Source organism: Uranotaenia lowii, chromosome 1 (assembly GCF_029784155.1).
Source record: "Uranotaenia lowii strain MFRU-FL chromosome 1, ASM2978415v1, whole genome shotgun sequence".
In the NCBI taxonomy this organism is placed as follows: domain Eukaryota; kingdom Metazoa; phylum Arthropoda; class Insecta; order Diptera; family Culicidae; genus Uranotaenia; species Uranotaenia lowii.
In genome coordinates, this window is record NC_073691.1 from 12,115,195 (window position 1) to 12,138,821 (window position 23,627).

At 37.8% G+C, this 23,627-nt stretch overlaps 1 protein-coding gene across 4 annotated transcripts in view; it reads left to right on the forward strand.

The window, feature by feature from the left end:
* Positions 1-23,416, forward strand: part of LOC129740684 (glutamate receptor ionotropic, kainate 2-like) — a 107,345-nt gene extending 83,929 nt beyond the window's left edge. The window contains exons 8-13 of one of the 4 annotated variants that reach the window (XR_008736333.1): positions 12,389-12,587; positions 12,660-12,891; positions 12,977-13,092; positions 18,451-18,606; positions 18,827-19,968; positions 22,315-22,456. Coding sequence is in view for 1 of the 4 variants with exons in the window: in XM_055732446.1 (XP_055588421.1) it covers positions 12,389-12,587; positions 12,660-12,891; positions 12,977-13,092; positions 18,451-18,606; positions 22,315-22,524 (913 nt within the window). In the remaining 3 variants the exon portion in view is untranslated. Of the gene's footprint in view, positions 1-12,388; positions 12,588-12,659; positions 12,892-12,976; positions 13,093-18,450; positions 18,607-18,826; positions 19,969-22,314 lie in introns of all 4 variants that reach the window. The other 3 variants (XR_008736334.1, XR_008736335.1, XM_055732446.1) reach the window with 3 other exon arrangements.
* Positions 23,417-23,627: the final 211 nt, after the last annotated feature.

The following is a 23,627-nucleotide window of genomic DNA, read 5'->3' on the forward strand; positions in this document are numbered from 1 at the left end:
AACTCACATATCTTTTCTTCAAACATAATGGAATGAAAATTATCATTGAATTACATGGGCTTCCCGAAAAAAAGAAAAATGGACTGATGAACGATTACCATTAGCTGTCCGGTTTATTGAAATTGGTCCGCTTTTCGAGATGAGTCGAGCATATATCCACCTAGTTGAAAGTAAATTTGAAAGTATTTAAAGAGGGCTTAGAAAGGTTTAAAGAGGTTTGAACGAGATTAAAACAAAGTGAGCTCCAGTTAAAAAAAAAGTATACAACGAGTTCTGTTGAATTTATATTATTTTCCATTGTTAAAATTTACTAAAGAAATGGACAGAACTGGCTCTCTCTTTCGCTGGCTATAGCTTTTCCCGTAATAAACGACCATAATCTGACTTAATTTTGAAAATATCTGATAGGGTACTGAAAGAATTTTTTGTTCCTAAACACAGATCCATCTTTTTTCTTCTCTCCAAAAGGCTGATCCAACAAAGGGGTCAAGCCTAATCCGCGACAGAGTGAAGAAAAGAAAAAAAGTTCGGGAAACCACCCGGCTCATTTAATGGCACAAAAGGATGAAAATGAGAAATCCTTCAAAAACTGATTTTATATTGCCCCATAAAAAGGCGATAAAACTTTTCAATGCGTTTTTACGAGTGTTTTTCAACCAAACTCCCTCTCCGATCCGGAATCCTACCGGAATGCTCATTCCGGAGTCCTGTTTTTTTCTTCTCAGTCGCTCTCTGGAGCCACCACCAAATGTCACTGGTTGCAATTCCTTTTTTTTGCTAGCCTTTTCGTTCTGGTGAGAAATTCCGACAGCCCCATATTCAGATCAGGAGGCAAAAAATGCGGCTGGGCCAGCATGCAACATACCTCGTTTCCCAAGCCAACCCAACGAAACCAAAAAAAAAACCCACACTAACGCACGCACACATGACTCATAAAATGATAATTCACCGCATTAAATTTACGACCAGTTGCCGAAAAGGAGGGTTGAGTTGGGTTGGGTTCGGGTGAGGAGAAGAATTTACGCCCTCAAGCAATGATGTGATATTGGTCACAAAAGTGGAAAATCTGCCGGAAAGCTCAATCCAAAGATGCGGTTTGGAGAAAGTTTCAAAAAATACGAAGTGCAATATAAACTTTCGAATTAACAAAAAAGTCTTCTTACCAAAATTTACATCAAATCATCTAGAATGAGGTTGAGTTTTCTAAATAATAAAAAAGGAATCAAATTTTAAGACATTTTTTTATTAAAAAACACACATCTTTTTCATGATCAATCTTTTTCAAATTCAAGTCCTGAAAGTTATCCTGATGAAGATTTTAACCTGAACCTGAACCTGAACCTGAACCTGAACCTGAACCTGAACCTGAACCTGAACCTGAACCTGAACCTGAACCTGAACCTGAACCTGAACCTGAACCTGAACCTGAACCTGAACCTGAACCTGAACCTGAACCTGAACCTGAACCTGAACCTGAACCTGAACCTGAACCTGAACCTGAACCTGAACCTGAACCTGAACCTGAACCTGAACCTGAACCTGAACCTGAACCTGAACCTGAACCTGAACCTGAACCTGAACCTGAACCTGAACCTGAACCTGAACCTGAACCTGAACCTGAACCTGAACCTGAACCTGAACCTGAACCTGAACCTGAACCTGAACCTGAACCTGAACCTGAACCTGAACCTGAAATTGAACCTGAACCTGAATTTGGACCTGAACCTGAACCTGAACCTGAAACTGAAACTGAACCTGAACCTGAACCTGAACCTGAACATGAACCTGAACCTGAACCTGAACCTCAACCTGAATCAGAACCTGAACCAAAACCTGAACCTAAACTTAAAAATAAACCTAAAGCTTTGCTCTCAAGAGCTCCTGAAGGAACTCTCAAACATTTTTGAATCAACTCTCTGAAGAGACTCCCAAGAGATCTTAAAGCGACTAGGGAGCTTCCTATCAAACTGTTGAGATTTCCTGAGATATCCTTAAGAATTTCTTAAGGGTATCCCATGAGTTTCCTGTTAAAGAAACTCTTAAGAGCTCTTGTTGGGACTGTCAAAAACTCTTGCTGAGATTCTTAAGAGCTGCCAAAGAAACTCGAAAATTTCCCAAGAGTTTTTCTTCCAATGAGACTCTCAAGAGCTCCTGAAGTGGCTCTGAATAGCTTTGAAGGGACACTCAATAACTCCTCGAAGAAGAGCACCTGAAGGGACTCTCCAGGATGCTTAAGCGAACTTTCAAAGGTTTCTCTGATGAGTTTTACTAAAATGAACTGTCTAATGTTCCTGAAGGATCAAGGGCCCCTTAAAGGTTCTAAAGTGCTCCTGATGAAATTGTGAACATTTTCTGAATGAACTCTGGCTCCTTGTTGAAATGTCAAAAGCTTTGGAAGTGAATATAAAGAGCTTCTGAAAGAACTCTAACGAGCTCCTGAATGCTCTCAATAAGAATTTTGAAGAGGCTCTGATAAACTTTGACGGGACACTCAAGAGAACAGAAGAGACACTCAAGAACCCCTGGAGTGATTCTAAATAGTTCCGGAAGGGAAACTTACGAGCTCCTATAGGGACTTCCTAACATTCCTGAAGCAACTCTCAAGCTTTTGAAGAAGCCCTTTAAAACCTTTCGTAAGAGAATTCTGAGCGACCCTACAACAATTTTAGAAAGCTGTCAAAACTTCCTGAATAAAAATTCAAAAGCTTACGCAGGGACTCTAAAAACTCTTAAGACCTTGAACTTCTGACCTGATACTCAAGTGTATTAGAATGCATTCTGAATAGTTACTTCTTCTAAAGAAATTTTTAAGCACTTCTGATTATTTGGAATCCTTCAAGTTTCTCTCAAGAGCTCTCTTTCTGGAAAAGACTCCTCAAGATCACCTGAAATGACTCTCCGGTGCGCTTGAGTGAACTCTCAAAGATTTCTCTGAAGTAGTTCTACTAAAATGAACTGTCTCCTGGAGCATTAAGGATCCCCTAGAGAGCTCTCAAGGGTTTCTGATGGAATTGTGAAGATTCAACTGCTGAAATGTCAAGGGATTTGTAAGTGAATGTAAAGAGCTCCTGAAAGCAGTCTCACGAGCTCTTGAATGCTCTTAATAAGAATTTTTAAGAGACTCTGATAAACTTTGACGAGACACTCAAAAGACCTTGAAGAGACTCTCAGGAGCTCCTGGAGTGATTATTAAAAGCTATGTGAGGGATTCTTAGGAGCTCTAAAGCTTTCGAAGAAGCCCTTTGAACCTTCCGTAAGGAGCTTAGAGAGACCCTAGAACAATCTTAGAAAGGCTGTCAAAACTTCCTGAATAAAAATTCAAGAGCTTATGCAAAGACTCTAAAAACTCTTGAGTCCTTGAATTTCTGACCTGATATTCAAGAGTACCAGAATACATTCTGAATAGCAACTTCTTCCTCGGAGATTTTTAAGACATCTGATTATTTGGAATCCTTCAAGTTTCTCTCAAGAGCTCCCTTTCCTGAAAAGACTCCTCAAGAGTACCTGAAAGGACTCTCTAGAGTACTTGAGCGAACTCTCAAAGGTTTCTCTGACGTAGTTCTACTAGAATGAACTCTCCAGAGTTCCTGGAGCATCAAGGGTTCCCTGAAGGGATTTCAAGGGTTCCTGATGGAATTGTGAACATTTTCTGAATGAACTCTAGCTCCTTATTGAAATGTCAAGAGCTTTGGAAGCGAATGTAAAAAGCTCTTGAAAGGACTCTAATGAGCTCCTGAATGCTCTCAATAAGAACTTTGAAGAGACTCTGATAAACTTTGACGGGACACTCAAACCTTGAAGAGGCTCTCAAGAGCTTCTGCCAAGACAATCAAGAGCTCCTGGAGTGATTCTTAAAAGCTCCGGAAGGGAATCCTAAGAGTTCATAAAGGGGCATCCTAACGTTCCTGAAGTGACTCTCAAGCTTTCGAAGAAGCCCTTTAAACCTTCCGTAAGGAGCTTCTGATAGACCTTAGAACTCTCAAAAGCTTCTGCCGAGACACTCAAGAACTCCTGGAGTGGTTCTAAATAGTTCTGAGAGACCCAAAAACAATCTCAAAGAGGCTGTCAAAACTTCCTGAAGAGAGAGCTTATGTAGGGACTCTAAAAACTCTTAAGACCTTGAACTTATGACTTGATACTCAAGAGTACTGGAATGCATTCTAAATAGTTACTTCTTCCACAGAGATTTTTAAGCACTGCTGATTATTTGAAATCCTTCAAGTCTCTCTCAAGAGCTCCCTTTCTGGAAAAGACTCCTCAAGAGCACGTAAAGGGACTCTACAAAGTGCTTGAGCGAACCCTCAAAGGCTTCTCTGAAGAGTTCTGCTAAAATGAACTCTGTAAAGTTCCTGGAGGATCAAGGGTTCCTTAAAGGGCTCTCAAGGGTTCCTGATGGAATTGTGAAGATTCTCTGGTTGAAGTCTAAATCGATTGTAAAGAGCTTCTGAAAGCACTCTTACGAGCTCCTGAATGCTCTCAACGAGAAAATTGAAGAGACTCTGATAAACTTTGACAGAACACTCAAAAGAACTTGAAAAGACTTCCAAGCGCTTCTGCCCAGATACTCAAGAGCTCTTTGGAGTGATTCTTAAAAGCTCTGGAAGGGAATCTTAAGAGCTCCTGAAGGGGTTTCCTAACGTTCCAGGACCAACTCTAAAGCCTTCGAAGGGACCCGTTAAAATTTCCGTAAAGGGCTTCTGAGAGACCTTACAACAATCTTAGAGAGGCTGTCAAAATCTCCTGAATAAAAATTCAAGAGCTTATGAAGGGACTCTAATAATTCTTAAGACCTTGAACTTCTGACTTAATACGCAAGAGTACTTGAAGGCACTTTGAACAGTTTCTTCTCTCAAATAGATTTCAAAGCACTTTCAAGAGCTCCTTAAAGGACTCTTATTTATGAGGGATTCTAAAAAGTTATTTCAACCTAAAATAAATACTTCTCCAAAAAGATTTTAAAGTACTTCTGATAATTTGGAGTCCTATATAACTATGAACCTTCACAAGTTTTAGGCGTCTTTTTAAGTAGAAATAACTCTTCAGAGTCCCACAGAAGAGTCCCCTAAAAGGCTCTTGAAAGTCCGCTCGAGTGTTGTTGAGAGTAATTTGAAGAGCTCTTGAGAGTCTTTTCAGAAAAGGGAGCTCTTAAGAGAGACTTGAACTCTCTCAAGAAGCTCTTGAAAGTCCGCTCGAGTGCTCTTCAGAGTAACTTGAGGATCTCTTGAGAGTCTTCTCAGGAAAGGAAGCTCTTGAGAGAGATTTGAACTCTCAAGAGATCCCTTCCATGAAAAGACTCTCAAGAGTACCTCAAGCCACTCTGAAGAGCTCTCGAGCGGACTTTCAAGAGCTCTCTCTCAAGAGCTCCCTTTCCTGAAAAGACTCTCAAGATCACCTCTAATTACTCTCAAAAGCTCTCGAGCTGACTTTCAACAGCTCTTTAAAGGACTCTTATGAGAGATTCTGAAGAGTTGTTTTAACCTAAAATAGTAACTTCTCCCAAAAAGACTTCAAAGTACTTCTGATAACTTGTTGTCCTGTTTAGCTATAAACCTTCAGAAGTTTTAGGCGTCTTTTTAAGTAGAAATAACTCTTCAGAGTCCCACAAAAGAGCCCCTTAAGGAGCTCTTGAAAGTCCGCTCAAATACTGTTGAGAGTAACTTGAGGAGCTCTTGAGAGTCTTTTCAGGAAAGGCAGCTCTTGAGAAAAACTTGAACTCCCTTTACGAGCTCTTGAAAGCCCGCTCAAAAGCTCTTGAGAGTAACTTGAGGAGCTCTTGAGAGTCTTTTCAACAAAGGGAGCTCTTGAGAGTTCAAATCTCTCTCCTGAGAAGACTCGCAAGAGCACCACAAGTCACTCTCAAGAACTCTCAAGCGGACTTTCAAGATCTCCTTAGGGGAGAAAATCTCTATCAAGAGCTCCTTCTCCTGAACAGACTCTCGAGAGCACGTCAAGTTACTCTCAAGAGCCCTTGAGCGGACTTTTAAGAGCTCCTTAAAGGATTTTTCTGAGGGATTCTAAAGAGTTTTCAACCTAAAATAGTTACTTCTCCCAAAGAGACTTTAAAATACTTCTGTTAATTTGGAGTCCTATATAACTATAAAACTTCAGAAGTTTTGGGCGTCTTTTTAAGTAGAAATAACTCTTCAGAGTCCCGCAAAAGAACCCCCTAAGAGGCTCTTAAAAGTCCGCTCGAGTGCTGTCGAGAGTAACTTGAGGAGCTCTTGAGAGTCTTTTTAGGAAAGGGAGCTCTTGAGAGAGACTTGAACTCCCTTAAGGAGCCCTTGAAAGTCCGCTCGAAAGCTCTTGAGAGTGACTTGAGGTGCTCTTGAAAGTCTTTTCAGGAATGGGAGCTCTCGAGTGAGACTGAACTCTCATGAGCTCCCTTTCAAGAGCTCCTTAGGGGATTTGAAGTCTCTCTCAAAAGCTCCCATTCATGAAAAGACTCTCAAGAGCACCTCAAGTTACTTTCTAGAGCTGTCGTGCGGACTTTCAAGAGCTCCTTAAGGAACTCTTCTAAAGGACTCTAAAGAGTTATTTCAACCTTAAACACGCCTAAAACTTTTGAAGGTTTATAGTTACCTCAGGAGGCCTTAATTTCTTAAATATCATTAGAACTTTTGAAAACCTCTTAGGGGACTTTTAAGAGTATTTTGGGAAAGAGAACTCTGAAGAGTCTCTCACAAAAACCATTGTAGTGACTCTGAAATTTCAAGAGTTCTAGAGATCAAAAATCCTTAAGGGAACATTGGACTTATAAATTTTGCAAATTTGACTATCAAACCTTAATGTTTGGTATTTTGGGGATATTTCTTTCCTAAATCAGAGGTGTCCAGGATGGCGTGCATGTGGAATGATGGTCCCTCAATTGGAATTTCCGCTTTCCACCACACATATTTCCGGTAGACGAATCCCAACCTGAGCACACATCTCATCACACAAAAACACACACACACACACGTACAACCCCACGCAAAGATGACGGAAAAGGTGTGATAAAGCACATCATCACACACCCAGAACAAAGTATTTTCCCATCCCATGTGAGACGGGCAACGACGACGGGCGCGGGATGATTAATATTTCATTTGCAGCTCATTTTGTCTATCTGATTATGGGTTGTGTTCTTTTATTCTTTTTTGTTATTTCTTCTTTTGCTCATTTGAGGTTTGAGGCAACATTCCCAAACCGGGGTTTCCTCTGATTGTCAGGCCCTGGGCAAAATTATGTGCGTTTTAATGCGTGTCCTGGTTGAATAAAAGTGTGATAAGGGAGATTTTTTTTTCTTCTTTCCTCTTTGTTTACGTTATACCTACATACGGAAAATTTCCATTATAATCACGTTCCTGGTGACATCCTGCAGTGGTGATAATTAAATTTTTGAGTTACACCCAATTTCCTCCCGGGGAATTTGTGTCGAAAGGGCGGGAAATAACAGGAAAAAAAGGGCGTCCAAACGATGTTGAGCATCCGATTTTAAACAAAAAAAATTTATTCAAATAGAAAAAAAAATAAAACATGTTTTTAAATTATTTGGCGGAAGTCTCAATAAACATTTTTTGAGTTCAAATATTGACTTCATCTAACCTCTTGTGAACTTCCTGGTTTCAACTTTTTCTCATGCGACTTCAAACTTGTGATTTTAGGTCGTCGATTTTTAACTTTTACCAACTTTTTGTTTTGAACTTCTGACTTCTGATTTCCACATTATTTTTTTTTTTTTCATCTCTCAGCCAACTCGGAAGATTTCTTCCTTTTCAATCCAATTCGACGTAAGACGCATCTCCTCCTAAGCTTGTTTCCTTAATTTTCCACTTGCCAAAACTTGAATGAATATCATCTCATTCGTTCCGACGACAGCTAGAGCCGAAAAAAATCGTGAAGCATAACAATCATACCGTAGACCTCAAGATTGAAATATAATGGCACAAATATTCTGGCATTCCATCTCAAATTGAAAGCCGTGAAAAAAATGTAAAAAAAAAAATCTTCACCTCACCTCACCGCATCGTTGACGAATATCGTTGACACAAGATGAATTTCTTCGCTTCACCATTCTCTGATTCAACAAGAACGGCCCCGGAAAAATTTGGGCAAAATACCGGTTTTCCCGGGAAAGGAAAACGTTTTCGTTCCACGTGTGCTCTGCTTTGCTGTGCATAATAGCACCTTCAGCAGGAATAAATGAAAAACGGGAAAAAAACGAAAAACTTCCCACAACTGTAAGTAAATTTCAATTCGGAAATTTTCGGTCCAATGCCACTGCTTCTCCCCCTCTTGACTCTTCTTGAGAATGGGATTCGGGGGAAAAAAATTGTGAATGGATGGATATTTGCTTTCTTGTTTGTGGAATAGGTAGGACGTATATTTGTGTGAGGTTGATTTTTTCTCGATATATGAATGAGGGAATAAGATTTCTTGCTTTGGGAGCGATTTTTATTTATTCAGATTTTTTTTTCGGCTGCTCTCCTTCCAATAATTCCATTTATCCCGAGGAACGTGGGAATTCGAGATGGTTCTGTAAAGGTTTGGGATTTCCATTCTTACTTTTGGGGAATTTTCAACCGATTTTTCGCATTCGAGGGAAAAGGAGTGATATTTAATATTTATTGCAACTCAACAGCTAGAAAATGTGTTTACAATTAGCTTATCAATCAATTGTTGAAAATTTTAAACATCGTCAAAATTGTCAAAATTGTCAAATTTGTCAAAATTGTCAAATTTGTCAAAATTGTCAAAATTGTCAAAATTGTCAAAATTGTCAAAATTGTCAAAATTGTCAAAATTGTCAAAATTGTCAAAATTGTCAAAATTGTCAAAATTGTCAAAATTGTCAAAATTGTCAAAATTGTCAAAATTGTCAAAATTGTCAAAATTGTCAAAATTGTCAAAATTGTCAAAATTGTCAAAATTGTCAAAATTATCAAAATTGTCAAAATTGTCATAATTGTCAAAATTGTCAAAATTGTCAAAATTGTCAAAATTGTCAAAATTGTCAAAATTGTCGAAATTGTCAAAATTGTCGAAATTGTCAAAATTGTCAAAATTGTCAAAATTGTCAAAATTGTCAAAATTGTCAAAATTGTCAAAATTGTCAAAATTGTCAAAATTGTCAAAATTGTCAAAATTGTCAAAATTGTCAAAATTGTCAAAATTGTCAAAATTGTCAAAATTGTCAAAATTGTCAAAATTGTCAAATTTTTCAAAATTGTCAAAATTGTCAAAATTGTCAAAATTGTCAAAATTGTCAAAATTGTCAAAATTGTCAAAATTGTCAAAATTGTCAAAATTGTCAAAATTGTCAAAATTGTCAAAATTGTCAAAATTGTCAAAATTGTCAAAATTGTCAAAATTGTCAAAATTGTCAAAATTGTCAAAATTGTCAAAATTGTCAAAATTGTCAAAATTGTCAAAATTGTCAAAATTGTCAAAATTGTCAAAATTGTCAAAATTGTCAAAATTGTCAAAATTGTCAAAATTGTCAAAATTGTCAAAAATGTCAAAATTGTCAAAATTATCAAAATTGTCAAAATTGTCAAAATTGTCAAAATTGTCAAAATTGTCAAAATTGTCAAAATTGTCAAAATTGTCAAAATTGTCAAAATTGTCAAAATTGTCAAAATTGTCAAAATTGTCAAAGTAATAGTGACAAAAACGACAAGCATGACAAAAATGAAAAAACAACAAAAATGACAAAATTGACAAAAATGACAAAATTGAAAAAACTGACAACATTGAAAAACTGACAAAACTAACAAAAATGACAAAAAAGACAAAAATGACAAAAATGACAAAAATTACAAAAATGACAAAAATTACAAAAATTACAAAAATTACAAAAATTACAAAAATTACAAAAATTACAAAAATTACAAAAATTACAAAAATTACAAAAATTACAAAAATTACAAAAATTACAAAAATTACAAAAATTACAAAAATTACAAAAATTACAAAAATGACAAAAATTACAAAAATTACAAAAATTACAAAAATTACAAAAATTACAAAAATGACAAAAATTACAAAAATTACAAAAATTACAAAAATTACAAAAATTACAAAAATTACAAAAATTACAAAAATTACAAAAATTACAAAAATTACAAAAATTACAAAAATTACAAAAATTACAAAAATTACAAAAATTACAAAAATTACAAAAATTACAAAAATGACAAAAATTACAAAAATTACAAAAATTATAAAAATTACAAAAATTACAAAAATTACAAAAATGACAAAAATGACAAAAATGACAAAAATGACAAAAATGACAAAAATGACAAAAATGACAAAAATGACAAAAATGACAAAAATGACAAAAATGACAAAAATGACAAAAATGACAAAAATGACAAAAATGACAAAAATGACAAAAATGACAAAAATGACAAAAATGACAAAAATGACAAAAATGACAAAAATGACAAAAATGACAAAAATGACAAAAATGACAAAAATGACAAAAATGAAAAAAATGACAAAAATGACAAAAATGACAAAAATGACAAAAATGACAAAAATGACAAAAATGACAAAAATGACAAAAATGACAAAAATGACAAAAATGACAAAAATGACAAAAATGAAAAAAATGACAAAAATGACAAAAATGACAAAAATGACAAAAATGACAAAAATGACAAAAATGACAAAAATGACAAAAATGACAAAAATGACAAAAATGACAAAAATGACAAAAATGACAAAAATGACAAAAATGACAAAAATGACAAAAATGACAAAAATGACAAAAATGACAAAAATGACAAAAATGACAAAAATGACAAAAATGACAAAAATGACAAAAATGACAAAAATGACAAAAATGACAAAAATGACAAAAATGACAAAAATGACAAAAATGACAAAAATGACAAAAATGACAAAAATGACAAAAATGACAAAAATTACAAAAATGACAAAAATGACAAAAATGACAAAAATGACAAAAATGACAAAAATGACAAAAATGACAAAAATGACAAAAATGACAAAAATGACAAAAATGACAAAAATGACAAAAATGACAAAAATGACAAAAATGACAAAAATGACAAAAATGACAAAAATGACAAAAATGACAAAAATGACAAAAATGACAAAAATGACAAAAATGACAAAAATGACAAAAATGACAAAAATGACAAAAATGACAAAAATGACAAAAATGACAAAAATGACAAAAAATGGCAAAAATGAAAAAATGACAAAATTGGAAAATATGACAAAAATGACAAAATTGGAAAATATGACAAAAATGACAAAAATGACAAAATGACAAAAATAACAAAAATGACAAAAATGATAAGAATGACAAAAATGACAACGATGACAAAAATTTAGATAAAAATATGATAAAAATTACAAAAATACTAAAAGCATTAAATTGCAAAATCTTGAATTGAGATTGGAAAAACGAGAAATTTTTATCCCAAAAATGTTTGACCAAAGTTCACATTCGTTCGACCGAAATAGCAATCAACTCAAGTGTAAATGGAAATTATCCAACCGGAACCGGAAAAAAATGAAAATCAACACTGATCAGAATTGATGACGCTTATAATGGTGTTTATCACAATCCACAGCTGGACGATGATGACGACGATTGTGATATTTGATTATCGGATCGGAACGGAGTTCAAGACGAGGGACGGGTAAACAAAATGGCCATATCCGATAGCCGACAATTCGTCATCATGAGCTGTTTGAGAGTTTATTTATTATAATGAATCGGTTGATGGAAACAAATAAAGAATCATCAACGAATCGTGAGTTGAATGGTTCAATTAATTCCAATATGTGGGATCTGATTTCGTGGAATGGAATTGTGGATATGTATCTATAATTCAAACAACGATGTTTGGATGAGTTGAAAAGAATTTGATGAATGAACATGCCGGGAATCGAAATGGTCTTCATTGTGTTTTGATGGCATCAATAGGTCTTTTCCGTTTTTTAAACTGCAAAGAATCGACAAATTTATTGAAAACAATTATAATTTTTTTCATTTTAATCTTCACAGAAAACAATCATTAAGTTATCAATTATGCAAGTAACTGAACTTTAAAACAACATATGAATCTGACGTTTCGGAATCTCTACAACTTTTTCAAGGAATTGTATCATTTTAAATTTAAGTTTACATGAATTTCTTAATACGATTTTTATCCAAATTATCATTTTTAGTTTATTTTCTTTTTTTTTGTAAAAAAGAGCATTTAGTCAGGCTTTTAAATAAGGAAAATTCAAGCGAAAAAATCTACTGTTCACGTATTCGACTAAAAACATATCACACTAATGCGATTGTCTTTTTCTAACATTCGTTGTTGAAAACGTTATGCAACGAAACGTCCCGGAAAATGGTACGTCCCCGGAAATAAAACAGAGCCGTATCGACGCGAATGGTCGCCGGAATGTGGTGGTTCTTTACCCTGATCATGATCAGTTCGTACACTGCCAACTTGGCCGCTTTCCTGACAGTCGAAAGGATGGATTCGCCCATCGAAAGTGCCGAAGATTTGGCCAAGCAAACCAAAATCAAGTACGGAGCCCTGAAAGGTGGCAGCACGGCTTCCTTCTTTAGGGTGAGCTCTCACTTTTTTTTTCATTCTAAATTTCAAAACAAAGGTTATTTTTTTTTCAAATTCCTCCCACAGGATTCAAACTTCTCCACCTATCAGCGGATGTGGTCCTTCATGGAGTCGACGAGGCCGTCCGTTTTCACGTTTTCGAACGTCGAGGGTGTCGATAGGGTTGTCAAGGGTAAAGGAAGCTACGCGTTTCTAATGGAATCGACCTCGATCGAGTACGTCATCGAGAGGAACTGCGAGCTGACCCAGGTCGGTGGGTTGTTGGACTCGAAGGGTTACGGAATTGCGATGCCACCGAGTAAGTTTCAGGGATAGCTTTAGAATTTTCAATTCATGATTTTATATTTGTTTTCCATATTTCACTTACATTTATTTCGGTTTAGATTCCCCATTCCGAACGGCCATCAGTGGGGCTGTACTAAAGCTGCAAGAAGAAGGCAAACTACACATTTTGAAAACTCGCTGGTGGAAGGAGAAGCGAGGCGGAGGATCTTGTAGGGTGAGTACTGTTTGACTGAATTTATACAAACCCAAAAACAATGGTGAACAGTAAATTTAAATGTTGTGTAAGTGAGTATCGACACAAACCAAATTGGGTTTACAACAGAGGCAACTTATCTTAATAGCACTATTTTATAACAAAAAAAAGGCACACCATTGAACGGGTTATCTTATGAAAAAAAAACCTCACCCACAAGTCAAACCCTTTCACTAGAGGGTTCGCAAGTTGAAATCGGAGCAAATCGGTACTAACACAAGTAGCTTGTACTAGCGAACTCACGATACTAATTTTCGTCACCTACAAGTCAAACCTTTTCACTAGAGGGGTCGCAAGTTGAAATCAGAGATAAACTTATTTCTACCGGTACTAACACTAGTAGCTTGTACTAGCGAGCTTGCGACACTAATTTTCGTCACCCACAAGTCAAACCCTTTCACTAGAGAGGTCGCAAGTCGAAATCGGAGTTAAACTAATTTCTTCCGGTACTATCACTGGTAGCTAGTACTATCGAGCTCGCGACACTTGTTTTCGTCATCCACAAGTCGAACCCTTTCACTTGATCGTTCGCAAGTTGAAATCGAAGCTAAACTAATTTCTACCGGTACTAACACTAGTAGCTTGTACTAGCAAACTTTTCGTCAACTACAAGTCGAACCCTTTCACTAAAGGTTGATACGGTCAAAATTTGGTCAATATCAACTTGACGTATTTCTTTCAATTTTGCATTTAAAAACCTGAACACCCCTCATTTTGAAGGTGTGTGTGTGTAGAATGTTGCTCTTATTTTGATTTTGGAATTCACTCTTCAGTTGTCAAACTGCCGTCCAAGGAAGAAGCGTATCAAAATTTTGCTCGCGCATCGCGAAAATCCGAGCTACTCGAACGCAAAGCTGGCAAAATCGCTAAAAGTTGCCAAATCAACCGTTACAAATGTAATTAAAGTGTCTGGAGAACGTTTGTCGACAGCCAGGAAGTCTGGATCGGGGGGAAATCGAAAACCGGAAGCCGCTGAGACGACAAAGAGCGTTGTCGGTAGTTTCAAGCGAACCCCTAACCTCTCTCTCCGAGATCCCGCAAATAAGCTGGGTGTATCGTCTACAACCGTGCATCGAGCCAAAAAACGAGCCGGACTATCGACTTACAAGAAGGTAGTGACTCCAAATCGCGAAAATACGACGGCCAAAGCGCGATCCCGGAGGCTGTACACGACGATGCTGACGAAGTTTGACTGCGTGGTAATGGACGACGAAACCTACGTCAAAGCCGACTACAAGCAGCCTCCGGGACAGGAGTTTTATACGGCAAAAGGAAGGGGAAAGGTAGCAGATATTTTCAAGCACATGAAACTGTCAAAGTTCGCCAAGAAATATCTGGTTTGGCAAGCCATCTGTACCTGTGGCTTGAAAAGCAGCATTTTCATAGCTTCCGGGACTGTCAACCAATAAATTTACGTGAAAGAGTGTTTGAATAACCGTCTGCTGCCTTTCCTGAAGAGACACAATTGTTCCGTACTGTTTTGGCCGGATTTGGCATCTTGCCATTACGGTAAAAAGGCCATGGAGTGGTACGCCGCCAACAACCGCAATTGATGTGGATTCGTGGTGACAGTTACAATATGGTGATAGACTCTACCTCAGTATTAACATCGGCTAGTGCATCACTTTTGAATGGAATGCAATTGAATGTAATGAATCAAAGAAACTCTCTACGTAATTCTCAAAACCGAACGCTGGATTTGGTTTTTACGGACGAATCTATCTCAATGTACCATCCTCCGTTCAATTTTGATATCTCTTTTCCAAACCCTATCGTTTTTGATGAGGCGTTCGATACTTCAGCTCGCAACTTCAATCGGGTAGATTTTGACACAATGAATCGAGTCCTTTCTGAAATCGATTGGACGGATTTCCTCAATTGTACGGACGTTGATATTGCCGTGAGAGTTTTTTGCTCAATTTTGGACGATGTTTTTAACAACTCGGTACCCTTGGTGCGACCTCCTCTTCGACTTCCCTGGAGTAATGGACGCCTAAAGCGGTTAAAACAGTTACGTTCTAAATTACTTAGAAAGTTTACTAGCTCCAGGTGCCCTTTCACTAAAATGAAATTGAACGCTGCTACAAGAAGATATCGCAGTTACAACCGTTTTTGCTATCGACGTTATGTTGCTCGTACGAAAAGGGAGCTTCGCCGCAATCCGAAAAAGTTCTGGAAATTCGTCAACTCAAAACGGAAGGAATCCGGTCTGCCTGCGGTACTCCAACTAAATGACAGAATTGCCACGTCTCCTGCCGAAAAATGTAACCTCTTCGCGATGCACTTCTCCAGTGTTTTCTCTGATCTATCGCCAACTGCTGATCAAATTTTCGCAGCCGTCACACGGTTGCCCATTAGACTGGCCCACAATAAAAAAAAATCTTTATATTCCACGCGGCACCCCCTAAATTTGTGCATTTAGGTGAAAAAATGACTTTCTGAAAGTTCGCTTTTTGAGAACAGACTAAAATTACATCAAAAGGAGTGGAAAATTATATCTTTTGTTGATTATACTTGAGAAAAAATAGATCACTCGCGTTTTAGATTCCGTATACTTTTAGAAATTTTTTGCTGTGTACTACATCAGCCGGACATGACGGAATTCCGGCGTGCGTTCTTAAGAAGTGTCGTACTCTTTTAGTGAAACCACTTACTCACATCTTTCGCCGGTCCCTAGAACAGCAAAAATTCCCCGAACTCTGGAAAAGATCGTGTATGAGCCCAGTTTACAAAAAAAGTGATAAGCAAAATATTCTCAACTACCGTGGTGTCACATCACTAGCTGCCTGTTCGAAGGTATTAGAGAGGATCGTAAACGATGTTATTTTCTCAGCTTGTCGGAACTGGATCTCCAAAAATCAGCACGGATTTTCCCTAAACGTTCGGTAACCACGAATTTGACAGTTTTTATATCATATTGTATATCACAAATGGATGGTGGAAAGCAAATTGATGCAATTTATACTGATACTTCGGCTGCATTCGATTCAGTGAATCACGATATTCTCTTGCAAAAAATTGCAACGTTTGGGATGTTCCGAACGACTATGTGCTTAGATAAAAAGTAATCTTACGAATCGCCGTTTAGCTGTAAGAATAGGTTCTGCAGAATCTCCTGATTTTATTCCAAAGTCTGGGGTTCCACAAGGCAGCAACTTGGGCCCTCTGTTGTTTACAATGTTCTGTAATGACATTAATTTGCTCCTCGTTGGCTGTGGAGTTCTCCTCTAGGCAGATGACCTAAAAATATTTTTGGTCAAAAACAGTTTTGCTGATTGTTACGAGTTACAAGGCTTCCTGGACATGGTTGTGAACTGGTGTGCTGATAATTTACTTGTTTTAAGCGTTGCTAAGTGTTATGTCATTACATTCGGTCGGAGGAAACATCCATTCATCTATGAATACAGCATACTGGGTGAGTCTCTGCAACGTGTGGATCAGATAAAGGATCTTGAAGTTTTATTGGACCGTCATATGACTTTCAAGCCCCATTACTCTGTGGTACTCGAGAAGGCCAACAGGATGCTGGGATTTATTATACGCCTGAGTACAGAATTCACTGATCCCGTCTGCCTGCGAGCTTTATTGGTGATATCAATATTGGAATCTGCGAATCTGTTTTGGTGGCCGTTTGAGGCTTTGTGGGTTGCGCGAAGCAATTCAACGGCGATTTTTGCGGTATGCTCTCCGTAAACTACCTTGGGAAAACCCGTTAAATCTACCGCCTTATCCACAACGATGTGCTCTGCTTGGACTCCATACGCTGGCGGATCGTCATTCCATTGGTCGATCACTATTCGTGGCAAAGATCTTGAGAAATGAAATTGACTGCTGTTGGCTGCTTTTCCGTTGTAACATTTATGCTCCAGAACGAACCCTTCGTAACCGAGACTGGCTCACATTGGAACCAAGAAGTACGCGCTATGGCAGTAACACCCCCTTCGTTCCGCAAAAATATGCTTCCTCCATTATTATATCCTATTCGATTTTAATGTGTCCATTGCAACTTTCAAACAACGGATTGAGCATAGCATGAGTGAACGATTAAGAAACTAGCAAACTATTCATTCAGACACCCACCTTTGCCAGATGATATCAAGATAATAAACAAATAAACAAATAAACAACGTGCAGGTGGTTCCCAAGGACAAGAACCCTCCCAACACGCCAGAGCTCCCCCCAATTGAGAAATACTGGGCTATTGTTAAGCGGAACCTAAAGAAGACCAAAAAAACTGCTAAGGACGGGCAGCAGTTCAAGGCAAACTGGCTATCTGCGGCGAAGAAGGTGGACAAGGTGGCTGTACAAAATCTGATGGCAGGGGTTAAGCGTAAGGCCCGGCAATTCGGATGTGGAAAAGCGGAAGCCTAACTGAATAATTTTCCTGAATTTTGTACTAATTAAACTTGAAAAAGAAATTTAATTTGATTTTTTAAATAAACGATTTCACCGATTTACACGCGTTTTCCCTTGACCAAATTTTGGCCGTATCACCCTTTAGAAGGGTCGGAAGTTAAAATCAGGATAAACTAATTTCTATTGATACTAACACTAGCAACTTGTACTAACGACCTCGCGACACTAATTTTCGTCACCTACAAGTCAAACCCTTGAATGTTACGATTGAGGTTTCGTGACATTAAAAATGTCTATGTCGCCGTAACATTTCCAGAAAAGAATGTCATCCTAGCTATCGCCGACTTTCCTCGGACTGTAATAACATTTTTTTTATGCATACCTGTCCCGATCTTTAAGCAAGTTGTGACATTCTTTCCAAATGTCATTCGACTTTTTTTCAAGTAACATTGTTTTGGAACGAAATTCGCAAAATGGAACAAAGACATAACAGCTACATGACTGTTCGTTTCGATGACTGCGACATTTTTCCCCTGCAACATTTCTTAATTTTCAAGTTTAAAAAATCCTTTTTTATAGGATTATTTTTGTCAAACAAACATTAACCCTTTGGATATCGAGGTTATTCGAAATTTTTACAGAGTTCTAAGCAGGGAGTTTTTAGATTTTCCCTAAAATTTAAAATTTTGTTCATTTTTGTGACTTAACTTCACATAAATTTGGCAAATTTTTAAGATTAGTATTCCTCGATATATTGAGGGTGATTTCGAACTTCTACAATGAATTTTTATTTTCATTCCTGTAACTCAAATTCTCATCAATTTAAGTACTTTCTACTGTACTACTAACTTTACTGTACCACATTTTTAATGTTACATTATAGACAATTTTTTTGCAGTTTTTTAATATAGTATTTATCAACTTTTCAAATAAACACGTTAATTTTCCATTCACTCCTTCCAGGATGAGACCTCCAAATCGAGTTCCACCGCCAACGAGCTGGGCCTGGCCAATGTAGGGGGCGTGTTCGTGGTGCTGATGGGCGGCATGGGCGTGGCTTGCGTAATAGCTGTGTGCGAGTTTGTGTGGAAGTCCCGGAAAGTGGCCGTCGAAGAACGGGTAAGTTAAAAGTAGCTTCCATTGTGTTATTCCTTTGAAGGTGAACATCAATTTAAACCGAAAAATTCATCTCATTCTGCTCTTTTCGTTTCCCCGTTTTCTCTCGACTGTAACAAAAATTTGAAAAACCAAATTTATTTCTTTTTTTTCGCTCTTCTGCGAAAATTCGACCCTTACTTTTATTTATTTTAAAAATTTAAAAAACACGTAACAAATCCAGGAACCCTACCAAAAGAAACATCCCAAAGAGTGTAGGTTCGAGTGAGATACGACAAACTTAGGATTTCACCCACTATAGGGCCCTTCCGGTTGTACAAAACACTTAGTTGAGTTGAGCGAGGAAAAAACGAAAATCCTGTAGGACCAACAATAGAAAAAAACGTGGAAGAATCGGTTTAACTTTGGACTTCAACCTTAATCAACAAACAAAAAAATATATATACAAAAACGAATAGGACACACAATTTTAGAATTTCAGGATTTTTTATTCTTCAAACTCACTGTGTAAATTCACACTGATCAAAAGGGAACGAAAGAGAAATTGAGTTTTCCATCATCCCCCTAATTAAGGTTTTCATGCTTAGTTTAGACAATTCGGTATGAGGATAGCAAATCAAATGCGAAATAGGTATACTAGCGTAAAAGTTTTGTACATAAATCACTGTGAAGATAGAATCTCTTTATAAATTCCTAGAGTAGATTAAAAGTTGTATTATTGCTGTTCCGACTGAATCAAAAAGCCAAACACTCCTACTAAACATAAAACTTTTGTGCCAATTTGTGAAGTTTGTGTACCACCTCCATTAAGCTTAATATAAGATAAAGAAAAACTTACTTTTAAGTCAAACGCTCCGACTACATTCTAAGCTTTTCCGACTCTTCCCTCCCCAAAAAACACAACACAGAAACAACAGCTTTACTAGAACCCGAACTGAACCCCGAACGAAAACCGACACACGAATACACCAAAAACTCCCGAAAATTCACCACTACTCACCACAACCCTAGAAAACAACAAACAATACAAAACAAAACCAAACACACAAAAAAAACAAATCAAATCCTTCTGTTTCGTAGTAAAACACACCAAACCAAAATGTATTGTGTGGCGATTTTTCTTCTCTTCTTCAATCAACGTCCAACCATACCAACAACATCTTCAACAACAACAACAACAATCTACTACTTCAAAAAATAATATCAACAATCATCAAACAAAACTGACACCCAAACAACTGGATGATTTCAAAATAAAACAAAAAAACGAACATAACCAATCCGAAATGTCATCGGAAATTCGGCCATCGGGGGAAATGCATCGTGGCATCGGATGGATGGATGAATTTCTTTATTCCTTAGGAAGTAAGTTTCCAAGTGTTTTTCAGTCAAATATTTTCAATGTTTTCTAGGTTAAAGATGTTATTCTAAAAATCTCAATTATAGCCAAAGAAAATTGACACCTTGCTAACAATTGAACAATTTGATAATGTCTCTCATGTACAATACCTTAACTGAAAGCATTTAAAAATCTTTTCCAGACCCGTTCTAATACGTAAGAATCTGTCAAGAATTTCTTGGTTGACACTCCTTTTTTACAATATTTTTAAGTATGCAATGTTTGTTTGAACAGATCCTCATAAACCAGCAATTAGTCTTCTGATCACACATCAAAAATCATTATACTTTGAAAACGATTAGGGGATATAGTTAAGCCAAAAGGAAATCTTGAAATTAGTATTTTGCATTGACTAGCTTCTGATTGACTGATTGAGGTCTGAAGTTGTCTCCACACGGTTGTTTTTGCTTAGTCAACTGGCATTACATTTGCTTTGAACTACAATCCTTTTGAATGTCGGCTTCACTTACCCTTGTACTTGCCCCTAGCTGGCCTTCGATTTGTCTATATGACAGGCCTCAAAATTGAAAAATTACCTCTTAATAGATTTCTGACTGGCCTTCGACTAGTATCTAAAATGACCTCTGACTAACTTCTTTCGAAGGACTGTTCTCTGAACTTTTGAATAGCTTCTAAGCTAACTTCTGACTGAGGCCGAAATAGCCTTTGACCAACGCTTGTAGAAACTGGTGACTTAGTGCTGGCGCGTTAATATCTGACCTTTAGAATCCTCTGAATTGCAAGTTAAACTTACCCTAAACTGGCATTAGATCCATTTGATGATTTTCGAACTGACAACTTCCACCACTTCACTATTAGTTTAACAACAACATATCTTGGCCACAGAACTAGTCTCTGAATTACACTCTCAATTTGTCTCTAAATCGACCTTGAAGTGGTCTTCGAATATCTCTACACTAGCCTCTGAAGTAGATCATGATACCTTGAAAACTATTCGGAGTGATAATTATTCCAATCGGAAACCTTTGGATTCAACTGGCCATCGAGCGTTGCCTGACAGTTTTTCGAACTGACCTCTGACCTATCTTATGAACAGAACTGTTATTTTAATGGGTCCTGTCTGCCCTGTAAACTTACCTTCAAGTACTTTACGTAGGTCTGTTAACTGGCTTCTGAAGTAGCATTAAAAAGATTTGCAAAGCCTTTCAACTAACTGGTTTATTGAATCTGAACGGACCTAACGGATTTTCAACAGTGCTGACTACCCTTTTTTTCTCATCAGTTTTGTGCGAGCAAAGTAAAAACCACTGACCTGACTGACCTGAATGACCTGACTGACCTGTGGGACCTGTGTGACCTGACTGACCTGACTGACCTGACTGACCTGACTGACCTGACTGACCTGACTGACCTGACTGACCTGACTGACCTGACTGACCTGACTGACCTGACTGACCTGACTGACCTGACTGACCTGACTGACCTGACTGACCTGACTGACCTGACTGACCTGACTGACCTGACTGACCTGACTGACCTGACTGACCTGACTGACCTGACTGACCTGACTGACCTGACTGACCTGACTGACCTGACTGACCTGACTGACCTGACTGACCTGACTGACCTGACTGACCTGACTGACCTTACTGACCTGACTGACCTGACTGACCTGACTGACCTGACTGACCTGACTGACCTGACTGACCTGACTGACCTGACTGACCTGACTGACCTGACTGACCTGACTGACCTGACTGACCTGACTGACCTGACTGACCTGACTGACCTGACTGACCTGACTGACCTGACTGACCTGACTGACCTGACTGACCTGACTGACCTGACTGACCTGACTGACCTGACTGACCTGACTGACCTGACTGACCTGACTGACCTGACTGACCTGACTGACCTGACTGACCTGACTGACCTGACTGACCTGACTGACCTGAATAATCTTACAGACCTGACTGATCTGACTGGCCTGACTGACCTGACTGACCTGACTGGCCTGACTGACCTGACTGACCTGACTGGCCTGACTGACCTGACTGACCTGACTGTCCTGACTGACCTGACTGGCCTGACTGACCTGACAAACTTTACTGAACTTTATAATTAACTTCTGTTCGGTCTGATTCTCAAATGCTCTCCAGTCCGAAATACTAAGCAAATTTTACCAGCATTTCTTGGCCATTTATAGCTTCCATCTCTCTATCGAAGGCATCAAAAAGAAAGTACAAAAATACAAACCTTTTCAGTTTTTCGATAAAAGGCATTTCTTGTGAAAAGTATCCCTGAAATTTTTCTAATACATTTTCTTCTATTTTCTTCTTATCCGAAAATAGATTTCCCTCTGCTCGGAGATGGCATCGGAGCTGCGGTTCGCGTTGAAACGTAATCGATCGTCCCAGAAAAACGTGGCCACCAGTCACAACACCACTCTGAGCTCCCGGGCCTCTCCAAAAGATTCCGAACCATCGTCCGAACATCGGTTCCATCCCCTCGGGCCTCCCTACGCCCAGTACGAGTTCGATCCGAAAGCCGTCGGTCAGTAAGCACGGCGTCGGTGTCCAGTTTTCACGCGTTATTTCGATGTAATCCTCAAAGCATATTCTTAGGTGATAGGTTAAAATTTCGATGACATTAAATACGAATTTCGGTGGATGAGAGAGAAGAATAAAAATCACACATATATACTGAGAAAAAACTTTAAAACAAACTCACGCAACGAAACGGTAAAACGTTGGACTTCAAACGAATCAGAATCTAAACGGAAATAAGCAACACGAACTCAAACCCTTAAGACTTACCATAAATCGTATACTGGAACCCCTTTCAAGGCAGAAAAGAAACATATTGAGCAGTATGTAAAAGCCAAACGTCAGGTGTCAAATATCTTTGGAAAGAATCCAAAACTTCGTTCGGTTTTGAAGTAGTTTACCACGTACATTCCTAGTGCGACGAAATTGTCTTTTAATTTTTCAAGCAATACACTCCATTAGTCGTTTTTTTTTGTAAATAGGACTATATTGCAGATTTTTTAGCCGTCATAATATCAGAAGGCTCTCGAGAAAACAGAACGCATTTGAAAATCAAACGCTTTGCAGCAAGCGTTTGTTTACAACTTTTTCTAATTGATAAAAAAAAATTATCAAACAAATACACCGATAGAAGAAGCAAAAAAAGTGTAACGAAAAACTCGAACTGTATATGTAACCAATTATACGGCGATAGAACGATAATTTGTTTACATCTACGGGGTGTAGTGCAGACGTGTAAACAAAACTCAAAAAAAACCGAAAGAAACGTAAATCCATACAATCGCAGTCAGGCTCAAATGTAAATGAAAAAAAATTACAACAAATTGAAATCCCGAAAGCGAAACAATAAAACAGAAACAGAAACAAAACGGAGATTACAACTTTTGTTTCAAAATTTGTACACAAACCTTAAGTCTCAGCTTACTTGGATCCGAAACGATTTCCTTACGGATGGGTGGTAGGATCGCCAATTATATGACCGTGAAAGCCGGGACAACTTCCTATTGAAGTGGCATCTCTTCGGGCTTAGTGATGGTTATAAAATCGACGATCCAGGGTTACAATTACTCGTCTGTCGTTATTGTCCGGATCGAATCCGGATCAACTTCGACCCCCGG